We start from the raw sequence: 22,886 nt of genomic DNA, 5'->3' as shown, positions 1-22,886 counted from the left end.
TAAAGAGTTTAGATGTTGATTTTGGGTCATTACTTAGTCCGACCGCACAGTCAGGTTGTGCATCACAAAAAGCACGGCTCCAGGCGACACAGGTTTGTGGCTCAAGGAAGGAATCAGCAGCAGTGGAGGAGATGTTAAATGCATCGCAAACTGCACCGTGTCATTTTGAGAGACAGCACCAGGAACATGAAAGTTATTGCATACGAATGGCCTATTAGTGGTTGAGCGCACTCTCAGTGGTGCTGGTATTTGAAATGGACAAGTAGTAGCACACCATCTCCAATTCAATCTTTATTAACAATTTCACAAAATCATTTTGCATATAGGAAGCCCGGGAAGCCTAATCAGCATAATATCTAAGAATGACGTTTGAACCAGGGGACAGAGAGGCTAACTGGACTTCAACACAACCTAAACGTGGGGATTGTGCTTCCTCCAGTATTAGTTATTATAAGTACCATCTCAAGTCTCCTTTCAAATGCCAATTTTCATCTCTGTTGGAAAGGATGCTGTTTCACACCCGTTCATAAATCAATTAAGACTCCTCTGATAAGTTGTGTGTTTTATTTGAAACAATGAAAAAGTGTTTGATTCACAGCTCGGTTGGCATCAAAGGCAGACATTGCCTTCTTTCCTCTGATCTGGAAAAGGCATTTAACAGTCTATCATCACATCTCGACTACCGTCTCCCTCTCCTGTTGTTGCTGGAGAGAGTTAGCTAATGTCTTGTTGTACGATGCAGCCTACCTGATTATCGTCCTTGTCCATGCTGGCATCATCTCTCTTCAGGATGAATTTCTTCTGGAAGTCCATGTTACGTTCATCCTTGATGTGTTCAGAGAACCTTTGTTCTGGGCTGTAGAAAAATGTAGAGGACAAAAGGCATGCTTTGTAAAATACTAAAACAAAGCTAGACAAAACAGAACATTTGACTGCATCAGAGGAAACATTTAAGCATGTTAATAGCGAAACGTGGCATGTTTAGAAGTGCTTTCCACGGTGTTAATACTAGAACTAGTACTAAATCTGAATATCAGATCTGCACAGATTGTTTGTCCACTTCAGAGTTCTGTGATTTGCCGCGGTATACCAACACATCCTCACACATTAACTGCACCTGGCAGCTGTTAACACTACAAACACCTCTACAAGAAACTATTGTGGAACATTTTTACCAGATTTCGCAAAACTGTATTTTTAACCAGATGATTTGTATGTCACACTTTAGGAATTTTAGGAAAATTTGTAACTGAACAGTTGTTATTTGTGTTTGTGGCATTCCCATCAGCCCCTAAATGCATCATCAACATTAAATTATTTCCGGTTTACCGTTTTTTAATAATACATTTCCTGGTTCAAAAAATGGTTCCGAGTGGAGCACAAAGAATGATGACTAGCCCAAAAGAAAGGATTATTACTGTAAATCCAATCAATTTGGCATATCATATCTCATATATATATATATATATATATATATATATATATATATATATATATATATAGAGAGAGAGAGAGCTTGCGGGTTGCTAAATGAACACTTTCTTATCTCTCTCCGTCTAAAGTGCACATGTGTGCTTGATAATGTGTCAGCTTTCAGCAGAAACAAACTTTCCATTTGCTTACATGTTACTGGTCTGTCAAAACTTTGGTTCAGGTTATTCTTCACTCTGCTCAAACTTCTAAGTTCATATCTGTGGGATTCTTCTGTTACTTTCATGCTTTCTCAGCCACATGGGTTTATTATTGTGTGTTCCCTTGAGGCCGTTCACATTTCTTCTGGATTTAATTGGCTTAAAACAGCCCGTACCTGGCCTAGTCTGAATAAAATATGTTTCCTTAAGTGTTTTTTATTGGCTGTACATTCTACCCATACCAATACAAAAAAGACGGGAAAGACTGCAGCCGCTGAAGTCTGGACCAAAGTTAGGAGCTACACTCACATGCGTGTGTTGCCCGTCTTGTTGATGATGACAGCCTTGCCTGTCTGATCTACATTGTGGTCCATGCCGAAGTAGGCGGCCACACGATGCAGCAGCATGCGGTGATAAGACGTCATCTGCGGAAACTTCTTATACTGGTTACTGCAGCGGACACAAAAGACAAAGTAGCACATGTTATTACAACACTGCAATGCAACTAACTGCTAAATCAGTGTGTTTTTGTTTAAAGTTGTAATGTATATTCTCATAGGTATAGTTCAAAATATTTTGAGAAGATAACCCCTCATGTTTGTTCTGTGAAAAAAAATTATTTTAAATTCATTATACTAAAATATGACTATTCTGGTTACAGGGGAACATGAGTCCTCAGCCAGAAACACCGGCAGCCCGATAAAAATCATCTACAACGTGCCATATTTATACCATCAGCACAGCAATCTATAAATAAAAAGGAATGGATGTAGACGGGCTAAATTTAAATACAAGAGAGCGGTTATGAAGAACGTGGCTTACTTGTCATCATTAATGAACTCCAAGATATCTTGTTCTAGTTTGAGCAGCATCATTCGATCCCTGTTGGGCCAAAAGGGGGAGAGAGAGGGAGAGAGATCAGAGGGGCAGTGTGTCAGCGACTGGACCGCGGCAAGCATACCAACCAAAGATCAAAGGTATGATGAATGGCAAGAAATACTTCTACTACAACAGTGATCCTTCCAAAAATCAATTTTCAAACTGCATTTTTATCAGACCTTCTTTACACAACTGGAGGAAATCATGTTGGCATTTTTGGGGGATATAAGACATTTTATATCGACAGCTCATCTACAGACTTCAGGAAATGGCTTGGCTTTTTACTTTTCAGTGTATCTCAGTAGTCAGTTGGTCGGCCATGTATAAAGAAATATGTTTTCCTGTGAGTCTTGTGTTGCGACAGCCGTAAACCTTTGGTGGCAATGCCATACCTGGGATTGTTTTTCAGTGTGTTGACCAGAAACTCATGAACGTCGATACCCGTGGAGTCAGTGTATTCCTGACTGGAGTCTAACGGAGAAAGGGAAAACGTAAATAGGCAGGCAAGAGGAAGAAAAGGTTGAGGGACTGGTTATGTACAGTAGAGAGAGCGAGAGACACTTCTGTAAAGAGCTCCTAAAATGGCACCCCAACAACAAAATTCCAGGTTGTTCAGGGAGGATAAACATAAGAAGCAGGTAGCATGAGACGCCAGCTAGCTGTTCTTCTATGCTCTCTCTCTCTCACACACACACACACACACACACACACACACACACACACACACACACTATTCAGGGAATCATTTCCACTATACTCGACAGTTGGGCTATTTCATCTCTACTGTTCTCAGAATCTAATGACGCCTGAGGGCCTCTGCAGAGAGAGGGAGTGAGGAAGGTAATTTGAAAAACGAAGGAGGGGTCGCATTATCTTCGAGAGAAATTAGCTTGACATCATATTAGTTTGGGTAACTATGTAACAGACACAACAAAAACTTTTTTAAATGACTTACATTTTAACTTGCATTCATTATCCAGCATTCATTGTATTTGAGTATAAAGAATAACATTTTAAAAACTAGCGCAACTTATTATCACATACTTGACAGAGCTTTCAATCTCATCCTGTGTAGAAATAAAAGCATGGCACCGAAACAGGCTACAAAATGGATCTGACCTCGCAAGTTGCATCTTACCACGAGACAACATCTTCCGCGGAGCCTTGTCCTTCTTCTCCTTCTCTTCATTTTCATACTCGTCCTTTGAGGACTTCTCCTCTTCCTTGTCTGATGGACAGCTGATGTGAAGCTGGATGATATCCTGGAAAACCACATTCCATTGCTATGAGAAAAGATGGTTACATTTTGAATTCAAATTTTTTGGTTAGTCTATTACGCACTGTTAATCCTACACAGACTGTAGTTGCACACAATAAATTGCAGTGTAGGCTGACCACGGGGCGAGGAAAGAGGTTAGTGGGAGGGGTTAGGGGTTAGAGACAGGAACAGTACCGATTCTGGAGGTCCATCATTGGAATACGGACCAGAGGACTCCTCACACACTGCCAGACCCCGTACCAGCTTCAGTTTGGCATTAGACTGAAACAGAATCACACATATATTACCTGTAAGGCTAATTAAGTTTGTTTTTCAAGGATTTTAAATGTAGCCGATATGTATAAAAGTTTCCTGCTATAATATGACATTAATCATTGTCACTTACAGTAAACAAGGTTCTCTAACAACAAGCACAGCTCAAACACTGCTGGTAATATGAAATTAAGAATGGATAGTATTATCATAGAATTATCACAATCCGCCTTTTCACTTTGTGTATTTTTTTTGCATTGTTGGGAGCAGGGCATGCATGGGATGTTATGAACTGTCATGAACTCCACTGCCTTGACACCTTTAAAAGATGCACACGGGTCTAAAAAACAAGTTAAAAAAAGTTCAGTTTAAGAGAGCTACAGTTTAAGAATGCAAATGTTGTTTTCTTCATTTCAGTAACAATAACTTAAGATAATGAGCAATGAGCAGATGCTTATGGTGTAATTATACAGGGTCCATAGCTCTGTACACCTACTTATCTAAGTGTCAATTCAATTTCTGAAAAAAAAGGTCTCCTATATTTATTCTTCAGAGCACACATTCTTTTTATTTTTCATTATAGAGTTATAAATAAAGAAAAGCAATAATCCAACAAAAATAATAACAGCTTAGTTGGCTACAAACTTTAATTTCCTAAACAAATTTGGTGAAATCTGCTGTTCAGCTGCATTACACAATGTGAAAAGATAGTAAGAGGGGGTATGAACGCAATAATGTCAAAGAAAAGACTTTGTCTCATATCTATGCTACGCGGTACAAAGCGAGGCGAAGCGGTGCATCACTGTGAATGTACACAGGCCGGTGCAACCGGAGTTCACAGCCAACGTCCATACAGTCGGTCACAGAGTTCTTCCATCGACCGCTTACGGTCGAAAGACACAGACTGCAACACCAGTCAAGAGGTCGAAGTGAGACACAAATCAACTTCACGCTGTATCTGAATGCTGCTTGCTAAGTGTTGGAGCTAGATAAGACCAACAGCTGCTCCACTGAAGTCCACACAACTCACCCCCATTTGGGAGTCAATAGATGCGATTTATCCAGCGGACTAACATCTAGTAATGATATTATAGACTTTATCAACAGTGTTGAGTGGGTGGGTGAGGTCACTTTACCAGACCTACTTTTAACCCTCTCGTGGGATTTAAGATTTTAAGCCGATGATAGGAAGAAGTTGGTCCACCGCAGTTGAGAGGATTAGTACGTTAATAATGGAAGGTCATTTTATACAACAAGCCAGCATGGGGTTATTTCAGGGAGAAGGATTACAAAGTTATTTGGGTGACTTTTAGAAAGTAGCTGGTTTTGTAGTTTGAGAAAAGTGGGAAAATAACTAAAATCGCTCACCTTGGCCCTTTTCCTTCCATGGCTGTGATTAGGAGCCCGTTTCTGCAAAAGAAATGTGTTATTTCACTAATCTTAATAATAATAATGAGGAAAACATTAAATACACAATATAGCGATTTGATTAAAGAGACTGGTACTAGCACATACTGGAGTTCAATTTGAGTTTACCACACTCACGTGCCACTGAATATTAAGACATTTCATGTTAATTAAAGTCAAAAATGATTTGTATGACAAAAAACTGAAGGCTATATGACAGAGATATATGCATCAACTTTTAATGCCGAGACTCTGTATTGCATTTACAGGACATGCAACATAGATACATTTCTGCTGGACAAACTTGTTTTCTTGACCATGTATATGCCTAAATTAGTTTGTAACAGGGCTTCTAAAAGACACATGTGCATTTTATAGATTTTCAGCAGTGAAAGTATCACTGACAGGGATTTCTCTAGAAGTGTGTCCTTGTATCCAGAATGACCAAATCCAAAAACTGGCTAAAACTGAAACAAGTCTAAAAAATAATTTTCTACCTAAACGGTTGTGTGAAAAATACAGAAATATGGAAGAAAAAATATGGTGTGCATATACAAGTATAAAGCCTTTCCTCTCTAAAAACACTTAAAATGTGGCTGATGGAAGGAGAGACGCATTGTTATGGACCAGCTGAATACAAATGCTAGCTTTGCTGTAGCCAGGTTATGGCAGAGCATGTAGACACACTAATGTCCTGCTTTCAATTGGTTTTATTAAATTACTAAACAAGTCCATCATTGTAATTCACATAATAATGGTCTATAAGTTCCTACTAGCACTTTTACTGTATAGTTACTGTATATTCCTCCCACCTGTGCATCCTGGGGGGCGCTATCCTCAGGCTCCAGGCCTTCTCCTGTCCCTTCCTTGGTGCACTGTGGTTGAGGGGAGGTCTTGCCTCGACTGCAGGGCTCAATGAGTGGCCCACTCTCTCCCTCCTGCTGGATGTCTGTCAGGCTCACTGACATCTTCTTAGGGGAGGGGGAGAGGGTGGGAGTTGGGGGAGGGGTTGGGTGGAGAACCCAGGAGTGGCTGACGGAAAAGAGGCAAGAAAGAGGCGGGAAGTCAAGGCCCTGACAGTTCTAAACACAAACGGGCTGTAAAAATGGATGACCAAAGAGAACACCGCGAGAAAGAGTCTGATGCATACAGTATTTGTGTGAGAGTGTACTACTACACTATCTACCTGTAGGTGGTACCAGATCTTTGCTAGACTCTGTACAGTGAGTCTGGATGGGAACCACACAGGAAGATGAGGGGAACCCACTAAGGCAGTATACTGGGGTGGGCTGCAGCAGGGGGCGAAGCGCAGTCCATAGCACGCCTTAGCCTTCGGGATGGGGCTGAGAGGAAACAATGCGGACGAGAAGAAGCTGTTAAATGACCGTTAATATCTTCACATGGTTTGTTTCATTACATGTTCAGAACAAGTTGCGTTATTTTAGGGAGGAAAACGATTCCGAACAGATACAGAAACTACATTGTTTGTTAAATGTAATTCATTTTTACATTAAAGAACGTGCATTTGTAATGTAATTGTAAAGCCATATCTCTACCAACATGACATCTATACTGCTTACACTTCCCTAGAGACAACTCAACTCTGACTGATGAAACTAACTTTTTTTGTTTCATCAGTTCTTCATCCAGATTGAGAGGTTAACAGCATTCATCCTTGAGTGCAGGTGGACGCTTACGCCACGGCTGCTTCCGGCGCGGAGCCATAAAAAGCACACACCCGACAATATTGTTGTATCACTTTTACTTTCGTCATGTATGCGTCAAGGTGTTTTAGCGTAAGCAAGAACTTTTTCATTTCATTCACGAGAAGCAGTTAAGATCATTTCAGCACAAACAAGACTTATTGAAAAAAGAGACAACGTTACAGGAGTATCAACATGCACGCTAAAAAAAAAAGGCAGCGATATTTACAGCGATCAGGTGAACTGAGGAGGCAGCAGCTAGCCGGCCAGATAAAGGGGAGGGGCACACCAACGGCCAGCCACCACCTCAGCGGTCCTCTCGGGCCTCGCTCTGTTCTCTCCCTCCGGCTCAGTGCAGCAGCATGGTCTGTCCTCCAGTCAGGAGCCCTGGACACCAAGAACACAAGAGGAAGACACGAATGACGTCATGTTTCACACACTGAGTGACTCATCGCTGCTGCTGCTGCTGCCGCTGCCGATTCTAGCAGGGAGGGGGACAAAGCAGCTGAGAGCTCACAGCCTACTGGCACACAGCGCTGCAGATCTCTACAGCGTGGGCAACACTCTTTGTGAATGGAAAATGTTTGTTTTCTGGAAAAGAAGAGTTAAAAAAATGGGTTTTCCCCCAAATTTCAAAACTAGAAGACCAATTGCAGTGAAAATGATGAAAATGCCTTTAAGCAAAGAATCACTGAACTAATAAAGTAAACTGTCATATTGGCAGTTCACCATACAATAGTGTTGTCAAAAATATAGATTTTTCAGTCCATAGATTCTGTATATTTGAAACGGTTACAATGCTCATCAATTGATACACCCGTACTAGCTGCACTTTCTCCCTCTCGCTTCTCTCCAACAGTGAGTTGACACACACCACGACAAACAAAGCCCATTCTACTGTTCTCTGCTACTAGCTGGTGCTATTTGCACTGCCACACATTCAAGAACGCAATGCATGACAGAAACAGGATGGAAGCCGTCATTTGTCTCACCAGCTTTAGTTTAACATACAACATAAAAACACAGACTTTTCCCAGTTAAACCCTCAAGACTTCTTCTAGCAGCAAACTCATCTTAACTAAACATCCACCAACCACAGAACACATTTAGAATCAAGCAGCGCCTCCTTAATCTTCATGAACAAAAAGATTATTATTATTACTGCAATAATCCTGTCCTTATCATGACTAGCATTCTTTCTTGCCCTCACTTACTTCCTCTAATTTACATCATTAAACCCATTTTCGCAGCATGGAAAAACATGACACGGAACGGCAAACAGCTTTGGGGTGAATTCTGGCTATAAAGCAGTATCTCTGATGATACGCATTACTCCCATGCACAAACACAGACAGAGATGAATAACTACCCATCTGTCCTACAAGCTTATGGTATCACAGGGTCAAACAGCAGCATCAATCCTGCATGAAAGAAAGATGACAACTATGCATGAAATCCCATATGCACACATAGTGAGATGAAGCGCGAGCGAGCACAAATTGAGGCATCAGAAGCGTGATTGCCATCATCCATGCATGCAGCATGGATGAGTGCCATTCATGCATGTCCCTGCCTGTGCTGCAGGATAGATGAGATGAGTGAACAAACTAGGCAGGGATTCCCAGTGTGGGGAGACCCGGGCAAGGCAACAGCAAAGGCGTCATCAGCATCAGCAGCAGCAGCATCAGCAGCAGCAGCAGCAGCAGCAGCATCAGCATTACAACACATCACTGACCAGGACACCCACATGCCCCAACCCCACTCGGCTTATATAAGCCTGCCACACAGTAGCACAGAATACAGCCACACTATCTACTGCAGACAGATAAACATGCCTGACACTTTCAAATAATATCCTCCTTTTGCTCGCTCACACACACACACACACACACACACACACACACACACACACACACACACACACACACATATAGTGTATTCTTGCACTAAAATAAAAGAAGAAGAATGGTTTTGGATTAGATATTCATCCATCTCAAGTGTCAATCTCAAGGCTGAGTGGACCAATAGCATAGCAATAGCAGGGAGGGGCTGCAGGACAAATTGTGAATCAGAGCCAGAAACGGGGTGCTGAATAAACCAGCTTTACCTGATCTCTCTTCTCTCCTCCTCTACCCATGCCTCTCTCTCAACACCCCCCACCCCCCTGCTTACACACACACACACACACACACACACACACACACACACACACACACACACACACACACACACACACACACACACACACACAGTGTTGCCAAGGAGATGGTAACGTCATTCTCAACTGCTGCCATTTGTGTTGGGCGAGTAGCAGTGAGAAGAGCAGGGAGAAGATTGATATTAAAAATAAATATGTGGATTGTAGTGTGCACAGATGGAAGGCTACTGAGAGAACAGGGCAGGATGGAAAGAAAGAAAAAGTCAGAGACCATATGCTATTGCTGCTGGAAATCTTGAACTGTGGTCCAAACAACAATGTGGGCTCTCACTTCTCCAGGTAATGTGATATCAAGTAGTAGAAGTCAAATTAGTGCTGCTGAACTATTAAAGCCTATGAAGATGATCAGTGAAGCAATGGGTCCAGTTGCCTTTGACCTACCGTTATTAGACAAATAGTTACAGCACATTACAAACACACATACAAATGCTATTTAACACATCACATTAAAATGACACAAGCAGTGAAGGTACCCGTTATGTTTGCATCAACAAAAATTTAAATTGCAAGTCTGAGAAGTCTGTGAAGTCTGTTAATTATCTCAACACAGCAGTATGTCCATGTTACCATAGTGTTGTCGTAACATTCCTTGCCCTACCACTGTTATACTACGGTAACTAGTACTAATAAAGAACATATTTATTCTTATGTAGTGGTGACACCAAGTGTTATCTGGGCCTAAGAATTGAACTATAATGCATTGTAACACAGGCTGCACACTGCAGCGCTGCCTGTTGTGTCCCAGTTTAGTCAGTGTGTCGGTCAGCCTGACACAGAGCACTGTTGGCTTCACACCAGGCGGCGATCTGAAGATCTGAAGAATGAAGCAAAGGTGGAAGTGCCTTAAACTTGCATTCTCTCTACCACCCATCAGCAGGTCACTCATCTGGTTGCAAAAGGTCAGATTGTATGGAAGTCTATGAGAAAATGACCCTAATTCTCACTTGATTTATTATCTCAGTAAACACTGCCAACATGACTTTATGGTCTTAATAGCTAGTTTCAAGTCTTCATAAACACAGCATAATGTTCATTTAGTCAATTATGGTCCCATTAAGAGTAAAATAGACAATAAAGAAGGATATGCTTTAGGGCGGGGCTAACTGGTAATTGGCTGGTCGCTACCAGAGCCGTATACAGTGTCTCTACCACGGCGTCACTCCTCCATAGTCCAACTAAAGTCACTTCCGTTCACTGTTTGCAAAAATCGGAGATGACGACAGCCAAAATGTCCACATACTAATAAGTGACTTCAGGATGGCTGTGTCCACTTCTTATATACAGTCTATGCTCCACACACACCTGCCTCATCTGTTAGAGGACGAGGAGGACGAGGGAAATGAAAGGAAAACTTTGAAGTGTCACAGAGACGGTTGATAATCTGCAAAGTTTTCTTTGAATTAATTAACAGTGTTGCACCCGGGTGAGAGTAGTCACACGGCAGCTATTCCGCCATTTACACCCGCCCGAGTTGAATATGCTGCTAATTTTAGCAATAGTTAGCCATCAGAAGGGCTTGACTGGCAGAAAGATTTAGTAGTAGCAGTAATAGTAGCGTAGTGCAGGTCACTCTGACCCAATTCACACGCATTACCAAACATTGCAGCCTCCTTATGAGGACCCACCAGCTGAGAGACAGCGGTGGTACGCCGCCCTACCCCCCGTGTCAGGTTACCACACCAAAGACAGCCAACGGAGGGAGTCAAAGAGACAGGGATCGCTTATATATCTGGTCATTGAGAGTATGTGTTAACAAACGTATATCACCATTTCAGACCGAAGACTAGCCGGACTAAATAGTCTGTGCAGGTATGAGCTCACTGTCCAAATTAGCTGCTTCAGGTCAAGCTGGGTCAGGGTCTCAGCAATAGTTAGCAACGGGGCAAAGACAGAGAAATGAGAGGAATCCTCCTGCATGGTGGCTGGTAAGAGCGGAGAGCTCGTCTATACAACGTCTGTTAACTGATTACCTTATCAGATAACCAATATCTGGTTTACTGGCAGACATCATGCACATGGAGCCAAAAGCAAGCTGTTGCCCAAGAGCACTAATACATTTCTTTCAAAAGCTGCGATTCAAACAAAAGAATATATAAATACACACACACACACACACACACACACACACACACACACACACACACACACACACACACACACACACACACACACACACACACACACACACACACACACACACACACACAAGTAATACCCTTGGTTCTTGTTTTGTTTTATTGAGACAACATCCACAGTTGGACTCATGGAATATATAATGAATGGGCTTCTATTCATATTTTCTAGATTAATCATCATCCATTCTAACTGGCACAATGTAAGGGAAGACAATCCCCCTACAGAAGAATAACAATACATATACAGTTACAGTGCAGAGACAGTATAGATGGACAGATAAATCTACAGTCGCCAGCTTTTCTGTCCCACTGATTATTTCTCTTTAATGACAGGTAGAGTGCAAGTGAACAGAGGATGCCGTCTTGTCCTATAATTTTGCGAGCCGCTATTAGCGGCAGTTATTATTTCTTTCATTCACTGCATTACTTGGAATTTCAGAATGGAGGAACACAACGTAGCAGACGTGCCTCTCCATTTTCTCTGCAGAGGCTGAATGAAAGATGAAGGTGAATGGAAGCGCAGAACGCTGCAAACAGGAGTGAGCGAGCGCGTACAAACCCACAGACAGCAGTGGGAGACACGTACACAGGCAGTTCGACCCAATTCAGCTCCTCTGTATTCAGCCTCGCCCGTTTGACGTCACAGAGAACTTATTTCACAAAAGGCAGCAAGGTTATGTCTTCACAGAGTGCAGGCTAATGTGTGTGTGTTGTAATGGCAGAGTTTGTGCAAGCTCAGTGCCTGCACATATTATATATCAGCAGCGCTCGAAGTGTGTGCGTACCAGTGTTTGTCTGTGTCAGAGAGGATTCCCCTTTGCGTCAGTTGCACAATCTCACACAGGGAGGGAACGGGGGGGTTGGTAGAGCGCTGTGGACCAGAGAGGAATGGTGCAGGCAAACTAACTAAAACGGTCTGTGCTTCACACAATAAAAATATGGACACACGCAATATTGGCTAATACACACATACAGTCCAAAATACTGTATATGTAATACCTGTAATGCGCTACATAAAATGTGATAAGGGTGACGGTATGGATCAGAAAAACAGACCCGGGAAACTTAGCTGACAACAGCAACAAAGATATGGAGGAAAGAAACATTCTGAAGGCAGAGGAACATTATACAAAACACAAATGTGTGTGTGTGTGTGTGTGTGTGTGTGTGTGTGTGTGTGTGGGGGGGGGGGGGGGGGGGGGGGGGCGGCATGAAAGGTTTATCTTTTTTTCCCATCTACATCCACCCTGCCATCCCCTCTCTCGTCTCTCTCACAGTGCTATGAGGATACCCCTTCCTGCCTTCCGCCCCCTCCATGTCAACCCCTCCCATCAATATCTGTCTCCGTCCACCTACTTTTAAGTGTTAGCTCTCTTTCTTTCTCTCTCTCTCTCTCCTTCTTCCTCTTTTAATGTGTCTTCTTAAATTGTCAGGCCTACTGCTGACGCCATCCTCCTCCACTCAGCCAACCCACTCAGTCCTGTGGGACGAGCTATGACTCATTCTCTCCCTCCTTCCCTCCCCTCCCTCCCTTGTTACCTACCTACCTTTCTGTAGCTCTCTCAAAGTCTCCCTCTCTCTCTGTGGCTCTCACTAGTTATAACCTATGTATAGTTCTCTGCTGCATGTGGGGGTGCATACAGAAGGATAAAAACACAAGGAGAAAGTGGGTGAGGGAAAGAAAGAGACAACGACAATCTCCCTTCTGCACAATGAACGAATGCCAGTGAAGAGAGAGGAATCCTCATCCTGCATGCTTCAATGACGAAGAAAACAAAGTTCTGGTATGTGGGTGAAGGAGAGAAATACGCCACATGGGCCAAAATAATTAAATAATTAATTAAATAATCACATTGATTAATGTAGAAAACTATGAACCAAGGAAAATGTGAAATAAGAAAAATAAACCATAAAATATTATTTGTTTTCTCCAACTATAAATCCAGAGATCGGATGACAGTTTGAACCAACATCTTTAAATGTTCGTAGTTACTTTAATGGTGCATTTCTTGTTACAACAGGATGTTGGGCGAGGACATAACAGTGCATTTTTAACTGTAAACCAAAAGGATACGTCTGAGTATGCACAAAACATCTGTTTAATGAACTCAACTAGTAAAGACCGTGAAATAAATTTAAGGGATCAATCTTGTTATTACAGAAAATGCCAGCTGTGTGGAAGAAAAAATTAATATCTGGGCAAACACTTCACAAACAGCATGTGAGCTAATAGGAACAAAACAAGTCCTAACCTAACGTCCCGTCGTCCAACGCTGGTGCACTGTTGGATACCGTTGAGACAGCAGAATTTGCTATCAAGTAACAGTGAATGATGAAGCGGGTGAGCAGGGAGGTGAGAGAGAATCAAAGCGCTCGACAACGGAATAAGATTTTACCCTAAAAATATTAAATAGTTAAAAAAAAAAAAACATGGGCAAAAAATATGTTATTGTGACGGTAGCAAATTGTCCACTAATGTTACATCAACATTTAACTGGGCGCCCCTTAACATACCTGGGTAGCCCACCCGAGTGAGTGAGTGAGTGAGTGAGTGAGTGAGTGAGTGAGTGACTCATGTGACTGAACTTGAACTGCTGAGATGGGAAAATGTTAAATTGTGCTCTGCAACAAGTATATTTCTTGAGAACAACAAAAATGAAGCTTCAGAGCTGAAAGCATTTACTAGCTTTGTGCTGAATGACTTGACCGACAACAAACTGAGCAAACAGCATCAAATCAAATTTCTACACTATTAAGGACTGAGAGTAACATTCTAACTTAAAACTTCTCTGCTATTAATACGTAGATAATAAAATGTGCGATTGTGGGGCTAGTTTGTCCTCTCAAGTAAAGTGAGGAGAATTGTGAATGATTCTGCTCAACTTGAGCTGCTGATGTAAAACGAATAACTGTGTCAAAATGAAATTGGGTGGCAGCTTCCACACTCATTATAAACCTTATGTAATTCATCAGCTTCTCTTACTGTGAGGAGGAGGGAGCAGTAGAAGAGACTGGAAGAGAGAGAAAAAAAAGATGGAGGAGCAAGGGGTGGCTAGTGAGACAGGAAGAGAGGAAAAACTTCTCAATGATGAAACAATCTGTGCTGTTAAGTGATTGGACCAGACTTCCACCAATGGGAGGACCAGCTCCATGGCAACAGGCTCTGTCACCAAGAGAAAAGCAGCCATATCCCTCAACACCCCCATATTTTTCTCTCCCTTTCTCTCTCACACACCCCCCCCCCCCCCCCCCCCCCCCCCCCTTTCCCCAATTACAAGGTCCGGTGTATTTATCACTGGGTAAACACGAATATAACAGCGCACATAGAAAACACACACAGCATCCTCATGGGACACTTATAGCATGAGCAACACAGCTCCATCGCACACGTGCACGTGCACGCACACGCACACACACGCACACGCGCACGCGCACAAGGCCTGCAGATGTACACACAGGCACGCAGACTTAATGGGGCTCACGCAGTGATCAGAATGTGAGTCATTCGCACACAGTTATTTAAAATGTGCAGATTGGCGATGACTCCCCTCACACACACCGACTGCAGACAGTTCTGTTCCACTCCGTCCTGAAGAGAGCAGTGACTAACTATCAGGTCTGCTGGAAGTGAACCTTGAACTAAACAGACTGAGCTCACAGACACAAGAACACACCTCCAGAAGAAGGAAGTAGGCCGCAGCAGATAGGAAGTTCCCTCTCTCTATATAAATATATATGCGCAAGATGAAGTCTGCATGCATCAGAGAGTATCATTTCTCAGGACCGACACAGCTTCACTCGACTCAGCTAGCTTTACAGGCTAGCTGAGAAGCTAGCTGATATGCAGCGGTAAACCACAGGACACCAGTCTTAACGTTTGAGGTCAACCCTATAAAAGTTACTCGTAGCATAATAATACTGGTCTGTAGCTTAACAGCTGAAGATGCTAAGAAAGCAGTGCATGCTGGGAGGTGAAGTCTCCCAGAAGCAGCGACACACGCTCAAGTACATCCCAAACTTATTTGGTTGGCCGTAGCTTGACAGACAAATACTGCTGTACATGTGACTGTGACTACTTGTGAGCATATCAATATAATACAATTTGCAATATTACATTTTATCCATATTAGTTTGATCTTTTTTGGCATTTTGTTAAAGTGTTGTTGGTTGCCATGATGAAAAAAAACTTAAAAATTCTTAAAAATTAGCAGCATCATAACCAAGACAGATTAATAATACAGTATTTCTATCATTCCAAATAAAACAGGTTCTGTAGCACCAAAGCTTAAATGCTGTAGAAAGACTAAAATAGAGTTTACCTAAGCTTCATACTAGCTGCTGTAGAACTCTAACATACTTTTCCATATGAAGTCTCCTTGGTGAGTATATCAGTGGGGAAAGTCCTCGCCTGGCAGAGCCTTGAAGATGGGCCATCAAACAACCATATCAGCGCCGTCCCTTTCTCCCTCTATTTCGCCTCTAGCTTATGATGAACATTTTATCACCCCGTTAGGCAGCTTCCTCCAGGTCACACCATTGTAAGGGGCCAATGACTTGGCCCCGGGTACTGTACAACGTCCTCAGACCTCTTAGTACGGTCTAACTGTCCATTTCTATCTCTTACTGTTTGCCCACAACTGTTACTGGCTCTCTCTCTCACCCAATATCTATTGTGTTCTGCCCCATCCAGTTTGAGAGCGGAGTGGAGCAGCAGCAGTTTCTGCTCCTCCTCAAAAGCATTTTGTGATCGCTCCATTTTCCGTCTCATATTTGTTCTTCCATCACACCCAGAGAAATCCATCTCCTTTACGCTCCATTGCAAATATGGCGAGTCTTATCTTTCTGTTGCACAATATAACACAAATAAAAATGTAAAGACGCCACAAATTAGTATCAAGACAGCTAAAACTGTTTCAACCTGAACAGAAAATTTGCCATTTTCCTGAGTTTATGAATAAACACTGAAAGGAGCTAAAGGAGTCTGGGGGTAAGATAAGAGAAGCAACTGGAGCTTCTGGCAAGTTTTGAAATGAGCATGTCTGATCCTTTAAACACTGCACACAAGTTGTTACAGCAAACTTCATGCTCACTGTGATCGAACACATCACATCCCAACATCCCACAAATAAAGCTCAACAAAATGTCACTTCGCTGCCTATCTGAGTGCAGATGCTCATGGGATATTTATATATAAAAATAAATGGTGGAGGAACAACCTTAAAAACATTGTCAGACGTAATTCATTCCCACACATGCCAGTCAGAATAATCAGTGACCGGCTCTTCTGCCAACAGCGGGGTCTCTCCTTTATGACGGAGCTAACCGCTACCGTTAAGGAGGTCGTACTGACTTGCACTGCGTCTTAAAAAACACAACATAAGAGAAAATAAGGAAAACTTTAAGCCCATTATCATCCCTGTCCTGATCAAATTATATCAATTCATACAAATTTGGAAACTCATAAGCATGCCGTTTTAGCAGAAATCTACATTTCAAAGCTGTGTTAACAAAATGATCAGCCACACTTGGACACTGTTGTGAATCGCCCAGTCTTCAATCAATGCGTCAATCAATTCCCATGATTGACGCATATGCTGTGGCATAGTCAAATGTGACTGATGACCAATTGGGGGCAAAATAATGACATGACAACGGCATTCTGGGAACGGACCGCTGCAGTATCTACATGTTTAGAAAGCTGGATCAGTGGACTCGGATGATATTATGCACAACTAAGGGTTTCCCTCATACACTATTAAACTTTTCACTTCTTCATCTCAACCATCAAAACTCAAATTTGAATAAAATTTACAGAGCCAGGGCAAAAGCATAACCCATGATAATTACACCATCTCCTCTGACATGTTCTCATTTTTTTTAAGTGCAGTAACTCTGTTGATATACATAATAAATGCCATCACAAGTAGCAATCCCTCTTATTTCTTACAATCTAATCTAAATTTACAATGCTAATGAAAAGTTAGTGCCCAATTTAAATTGAGTGCACCTTCCAGTAGAATGAAAGATTGCTCAATGGATCCAAGAGTGTAAACTACATAATGAAATTACTTCAGTTTTACATGTCTTGATACAATATTAAATAACCAATTTGCTTGAAATTGAAATCGTTTACAGATGATCATAACAGACAAACAACTGTCTTTAAAAATGATCTAAAGGAGCATCAAAGCTTTCATGTGCACAATACTTTGACTAAAATGTGACCCGTTAAGAGCTAAAAACTGGTAGCATGTTATGTACCCAGAACGCCTCCTATTCAATCAACCACGTGGAATTTTTACTCCTAAACTCAAAGCGAAAAGTCAAAAAGTTGCATCTGGCTCAAGTTTTGTCACAAAGCAATTCGATGTCATCCAATAGCTAAATTCCATGGTGTAGGTCAAGTCAATATATGACCCCCCCCCCCCCCCCCCCCCCAAGAGAATGAGTTGAACTTCTATTGACATTATGAGAAAGTTGCTCTTCGCTATAACCTGAGAAAATGTTAAATAAGGTAACAGCTGGATATGTCCCGATGGTGACCAATAGTCGATCTGCACAAACACCTCCATTTGCCACAGTCACACTGAATGACAGCTGGCTGGCTGGGCTGCCATGCCAAAACAGTGATGGAGAATCGAGTGCTGCCAGCCAGCCGAACCCGGAAGTCAGGCATCCAGCCAGTTGAACAGTCCGGCTGTCTATGTTGGACCAGCAGAGAGTGTGGTCTCTTACAATGTCGCTCGCACACTCGAGAGTGTCCAGCCGGAAGGCAACATGCCAGCCATTTAGAGCTCCATTCAGCCAACCAACACTCAGCTCAGTCTACCATCCAGCATCCTCCTCCTACTGCTGCTTCTCAGTGCGTCTTCTCTAACCTTTGTTCCTCAGACACCGAGCCACAGACCTGCAAACTCTAGAGTGGTGGAAAAGGTGACGAGATGCAATACTAAGTGGGGCAGAACATTTTAGTGAAATGAAGCCTTCTGGAGAAAAGAACACGGCCTGCCGCAATTACTCATTTTGTCGGACAGCATATTGTCTCAGAAATAATTGCTGTAAACAATATTGTAATTCCAAGATACTTTTGTGGCACTGATATAATCATAGTGTAATAGCATAATAATGCAAGTACACATTTTAAAATGGTAAATGGCACTAAGTGCCTTTAAAAGAGTAACAGTCTTTCAATTTTAAGAATATTCAGACACTGGATTTGGATTGAGAAAAAAATTGTAAAATATCCTAAATATTTTAAAGACAAATAAAATAAAACCAAAACAATCAATAAACTTAATTAGTATACTTCTACTCCACTACGTCTCAGAGTTTTAACTTGACTGCATTTCTTTGACAATACTAGTTTTTAGTGAGGGTAATCTGTCGATTGAGATTGTTAATACAAAATATTAATCAGTTCATAAACATATGATGCATTATTAAGACAGACAGTGGCTCTCAATGTTTTTTGTGCGAGTGCTCAAAAACGCTGCTCATCACAGGGAAAGCTTTGTCAATCAATCAATGTTTGCTACAAAAACAAAAGTTTACCTCAGGTTTAGATGGACAGATTCAAAACGGAAAATTTGTCCAAAAGCGACTTGTTTGCAGGTATGTAACCAGCTAAATATAGTCCCTTTAAATCCCAGTCAGGGTCTGCAAATCAAACACACCCCATCACATGCATCATAGAGGACATTGAAAGCAGGAACATTGGCAACCACGACAGTACGTCAGCACAGACAGATAAAACATGGCCCCTGTGCTTTTTGCATTACCATCACACCAGACACTGGGCGACTGCGATGTCCCGACCATGACGCCGCTGTGCTAAAATAGAAAAATAGGGGGATGATGACAAGCCTGCAGTAGGAGCTGTGGACACAAAATGACATGCATACTGTGCAGACTGTTTGACAGACGTGTGAGCTCGACTATATTTGAATACAGCTGTGCAGACACTTATCTAGTCACCAAACCTCCTTTCTGTTTGGAACAAAAAGAGCCAACAACACACTCTTTTGATTGTGTCCATGAATCCTCTAATAATAAAAGGACTCTTTTCGTTACTATGAGTATTCAGCTTCGGCTGATGAAAACGCTTCCTACAAAGTACACTCTGCAGGTTAAAATAGTCTTGACTCCGTAGTTGAAATCTGTTGCCATTGTTGAATTCATTCGATGCTTCGCTCTCCCTTCTCAGCCATTTCATATGTGAGAGAGTGATTGTGTACGATACTGGCAACTCAGTAGATTAGGAAATAGTGTTAATGAGAGAAACTGCCCACTGCAGCGAGTCACTAGAACATGTAGCTGACCTGAGGTCAGCGCCTCGCTGCGCTACGCCATCTGTTTACCTGTAACAGTCGACCACTCCCAATACCTCCGCCTGCCTAAGGACAGCAATTTATCCGTCTCCACCTTCTTCCCGTTTTTCTTGCTCTCTCCGTCCGTCGACCTCTGTTCTAATGACGTCACAAACAGCCACTCCTAAACTTGTTCTGGTTAGGTACGGCCTTTTACCGGCACATTTCTTTCTCTCAGCCTATCTCTCCTGAAAGTCAACTAGTGGACATGTCTCTTTGTCTCATCGGAGCATAGCGTTGATGCAAGACTGGTTTGGCCTAAATTACGTCACACTGTCATTTGCTCTTTATCATGTTGGCAGAAAGCAGACACCAAGTTAGATGTTTTCTCTTTATGTTGTACTTTTTGTACTTAAGGGTTTAATAGACACACATTCCTGAAAGCTGCTATTAGCTTGCCATCAATACGCAACATCTGCTTTGTGTCCACTATAGCTATTTGCATTGCAATAGACTTACAAATTTGAGGAAAGTAAACTAAAGGTATTAGCAAAATTAAGACTTTCATTAGTTTATCACACCATACTTTAGCCCCTTTACTATTAATATTAGCCAAAGTGGAGTCTTTACGACTTCAATCACACCCATTGTGAGCCAGTGCTACAAAAGCTAGTCATTTCATTTCATGGTCTCTCTTACCTTAACACTGCAGCAAAGTACACAAGTAGAGTTAGTCGGTATTTAGCGTAGTGTTTTGACTCAAGCGGCAACTCTCATGTGCTACCATGTAACATGTAACAACCAATGTAACCAGGAGCCGCCTATTCAAGATAATCTCGTACATAAACTATGTACGAAACCACTTCAACATTAATATGATCCTGTACATAACTCAGGCCAGCCCTTTCAGATGGCATTGTTATCTGTTTTAGGAAGCTCTGATGGATAATGTGTAGTTCATTCTCAGGTAAAGGTTTATACGTTTTCAGGATAACACAAGATTTTCCAGGAGATGTTACTCTCATTTTTCATGTGTTTTCAATGACGGTGAAAATAAGTTATGAGAAGGGACAAGGGGATGGGCACTCTATGAAATAAAGCGTGGAGGTTTTTCATTGTTTCATCATTTATTCCTCGGTTGGTTAATCAAAACAAAATTGTGAAAACTTTTTTTTTTTTTTTTTTTTTTAAAGCTTCAGATGAGAAAGTGTGAACCTTACTGACTTAAAGGCAATTACAGCAGCAGTTACTCCAGGGATTGCTATTGATTTTTCTTCCTCCCTCCCTCTCGCTCTCGTGCTTCCTCTCTTTCATACTCAAGTCTTTTTCCCACGCATTGGCAATTAGTATGCAGCAGTGAGGCTACAGGAGCATCAGCTACCTGGGGAACAGAACTCCTAAGTCACGTCCAACAGAAAACAAAACAACACAGGTAATGGTCATGCGCACAGACAAGGATGCACACACACAGTTTCTAAATGCAAGTCAACATGGACAACAGTATGTCAGTCGGGGCTAAGCAGCTAGCTTTAGCCACTTCAGCTAGCCATGTATTGCCTTGCTAAAGAAAGGGGCCAACATGTAAACCATCAGACATCAGGAAGAAAACGGCATTAGCTCTGGCTACCTGACACCAAACGGGTAGCTTCTATCTAATTTGTGGGTTGCAGACCATCTTTTACATTTCTAATTGACAAGAGAATAGAATCATGGGATCATTGTCATTTTATGAGCCAACATCAAGCTAGTTAAATTAGGTTGCAACACGTAGGACACTGATGCATCTTGATTTATTATAATGCTGAAAAACATGCACACATGTACACAAACGGTCGGTCATTATATAAACAGCCCATATCCAGCACAAGACAGATCTGGGCCGAGTGAACAAAAAAAAAAAAAAAAAAAAAAAAAAAGAATAAAAAGGAAGAAGCAACGAGAAAGATCGTGAGTTAGGCTGCAATCATCAGAACAGGAAAAGAGAGGGAAAAGCCAGGTCTTCTAAACCTGAAACAGTGCTGAGGCCATGAGGACAGCTTGCTATTAATAGCAGCAGATTTTTTATTCAAGAGGGCTCTGCTGTTGTGCTTTCTCTCACGCTTGTGCTGCCTTTCCTCTCACCTCCTCTCTATTCTCTCTCTAGTCCTGCACATTGTGTTCCAAATAAAAAGGGGGAAAACACTGACTGTGTAAATATATACGTCTTCAGAGATGAAATGGAGATTTAGAATTTCTGATGCATTCATAAAAAAGCTGTGATCATAACCCATTACTGCACCTTCATGCCAAGAGGATCATGGAGGATAAGTCTCAGAACTTCCCACATGCAGCCTTATGTAAGCCCCTAGGTTTTCCTTTTTAACTGCACCCCTCCCTCCCTCCCTCCTCAGTATGACAGAGTTGCAGAGTGACGCCTCCTTATCAGTGACACTCCACCCCCACCAGGCCACCTCCACCATCCTCCCACACAGGGACACAGGAGAAGGGAATTCCTCATTACCTCGGCATTTGCCTCACTAAATACGTTTTGTATGTCCGTAAAAACATACAAACATAAACTGACCACTAGCATCTTTCAGCCAATACAAATATAAAATGTATGTAGAGAAAACCAAGGTTCTCCTTCCAGTTTAAACACACTTGAAATGTTCTGCACTTAAACACACTCATAAACGAGTTGCACTCCAAACGGCATGCACAGTACATTAAACTATCTTCCCGCAAGTCCCATTATATGATGTTTGCATTGTTACTAAGATAAGGCTACTAAATAAAATTGCTGCAGGAACTTTACAAAGACCAACAATGAAAAGTGCCAAAGGCAATTATAACATTGTCAATAGCTGCATATTAAACCAAATGTCACAGTTGTGAAACACACATGAGCGAGCTACATCCCACCCAGAAATTATTAACACACACACACACACGCACACACGCACACACACATACAGCACATGCTTACTGTATTTAGAGTTCAGCTCTGTGGATCTCCAGCCAAGTCGGATCAGGTGTCTCACAGATAAAAGCACATAATCGCAGGAGAAGAAGCAGCAGCAGCAGCAGCAGAAGCAGC

The 22,886-nt window shown here is 42.0% G+C and overlaps 1 protein-coding gene across 11 annotated transcripts in view; it reads right to left on the bottom strand.

Annotated features, from left to right (window-relative positions):
- Positions 1-22,886, bottom strand: part of LOC137873897 (R3H domain-containing protein 2) — a 50,487-nt gene that overhangs the window by 19,341 nt on the left and 8,260 nt on the right. For 10 of the 11 annotated variants that reach the window (XM_068712379.1, XM_068712386.1, XM_068712383.1 and 7 more), the window contains 10 exons: positions 7,381-7,538; positions 6,635-6,791; positions 6,261-6,480; positions 5,410-5,451; positions 3,964-4,050; positions 3,649-3,772; positions 2,903-2,981; positions 2,454-2,513; positions 1,941-2,081; positions 748-856 (listed from right to left, as the gene is read on the bottom strand). In XM_068712379.1, coding sequence (XP_068568480.1) covers positions 748-856; positions 1,941-2,081; positions 2,454-2,513; positions 2,903-2,981; positions 3,649-3,772; positions 3,964-4,050; positions 5,410-5,451; positions 6,261-6,416 — 798 coding nt within the window. In that variant the 5' untranslated portion in view covers positions 6,417-6,480; positions 6,635-6,791; positions 7,381-7,538. Of the gene's footprint in view, positions 1-747; positions 857-1,940; positions 2,082-2,453; positions 2,514-2,902; positions 2,982-3,648; positions 3,773-3,963; positions 4,051-5,409; positions 5,452-6,260; positions 6,481-6,634; positions 6,792-7,380; positions 7,539-22,775 lie in introns of all 11 variants that reach the window. The other variant, XM_068712381.1, reaches the window with a different exon arrangement.

Source organism: Cebidichthys violaceus, unplaced genomic scaffold (genome assembly GCF_023349555.1).
Source record: "Cebidichthys violaceus isolate CVI_PGR_0920_01 unplaced genomic scaffold, fCebVio1.0.p SCAF_17, whole genome shotgun sequence".
NCBI classification, from domain to species: domain Eukaryota; kingdom Metazoa; phylum Chordata; class Actinopteri; order Perciformes; family Stichaeidae; genus Cebidichthys; species Cebidichthys violaceus.
Note: the sequence above shows the minus strand (reverse complement) of the source record. Positions and strands in the feature narration are given on the sequence as shown.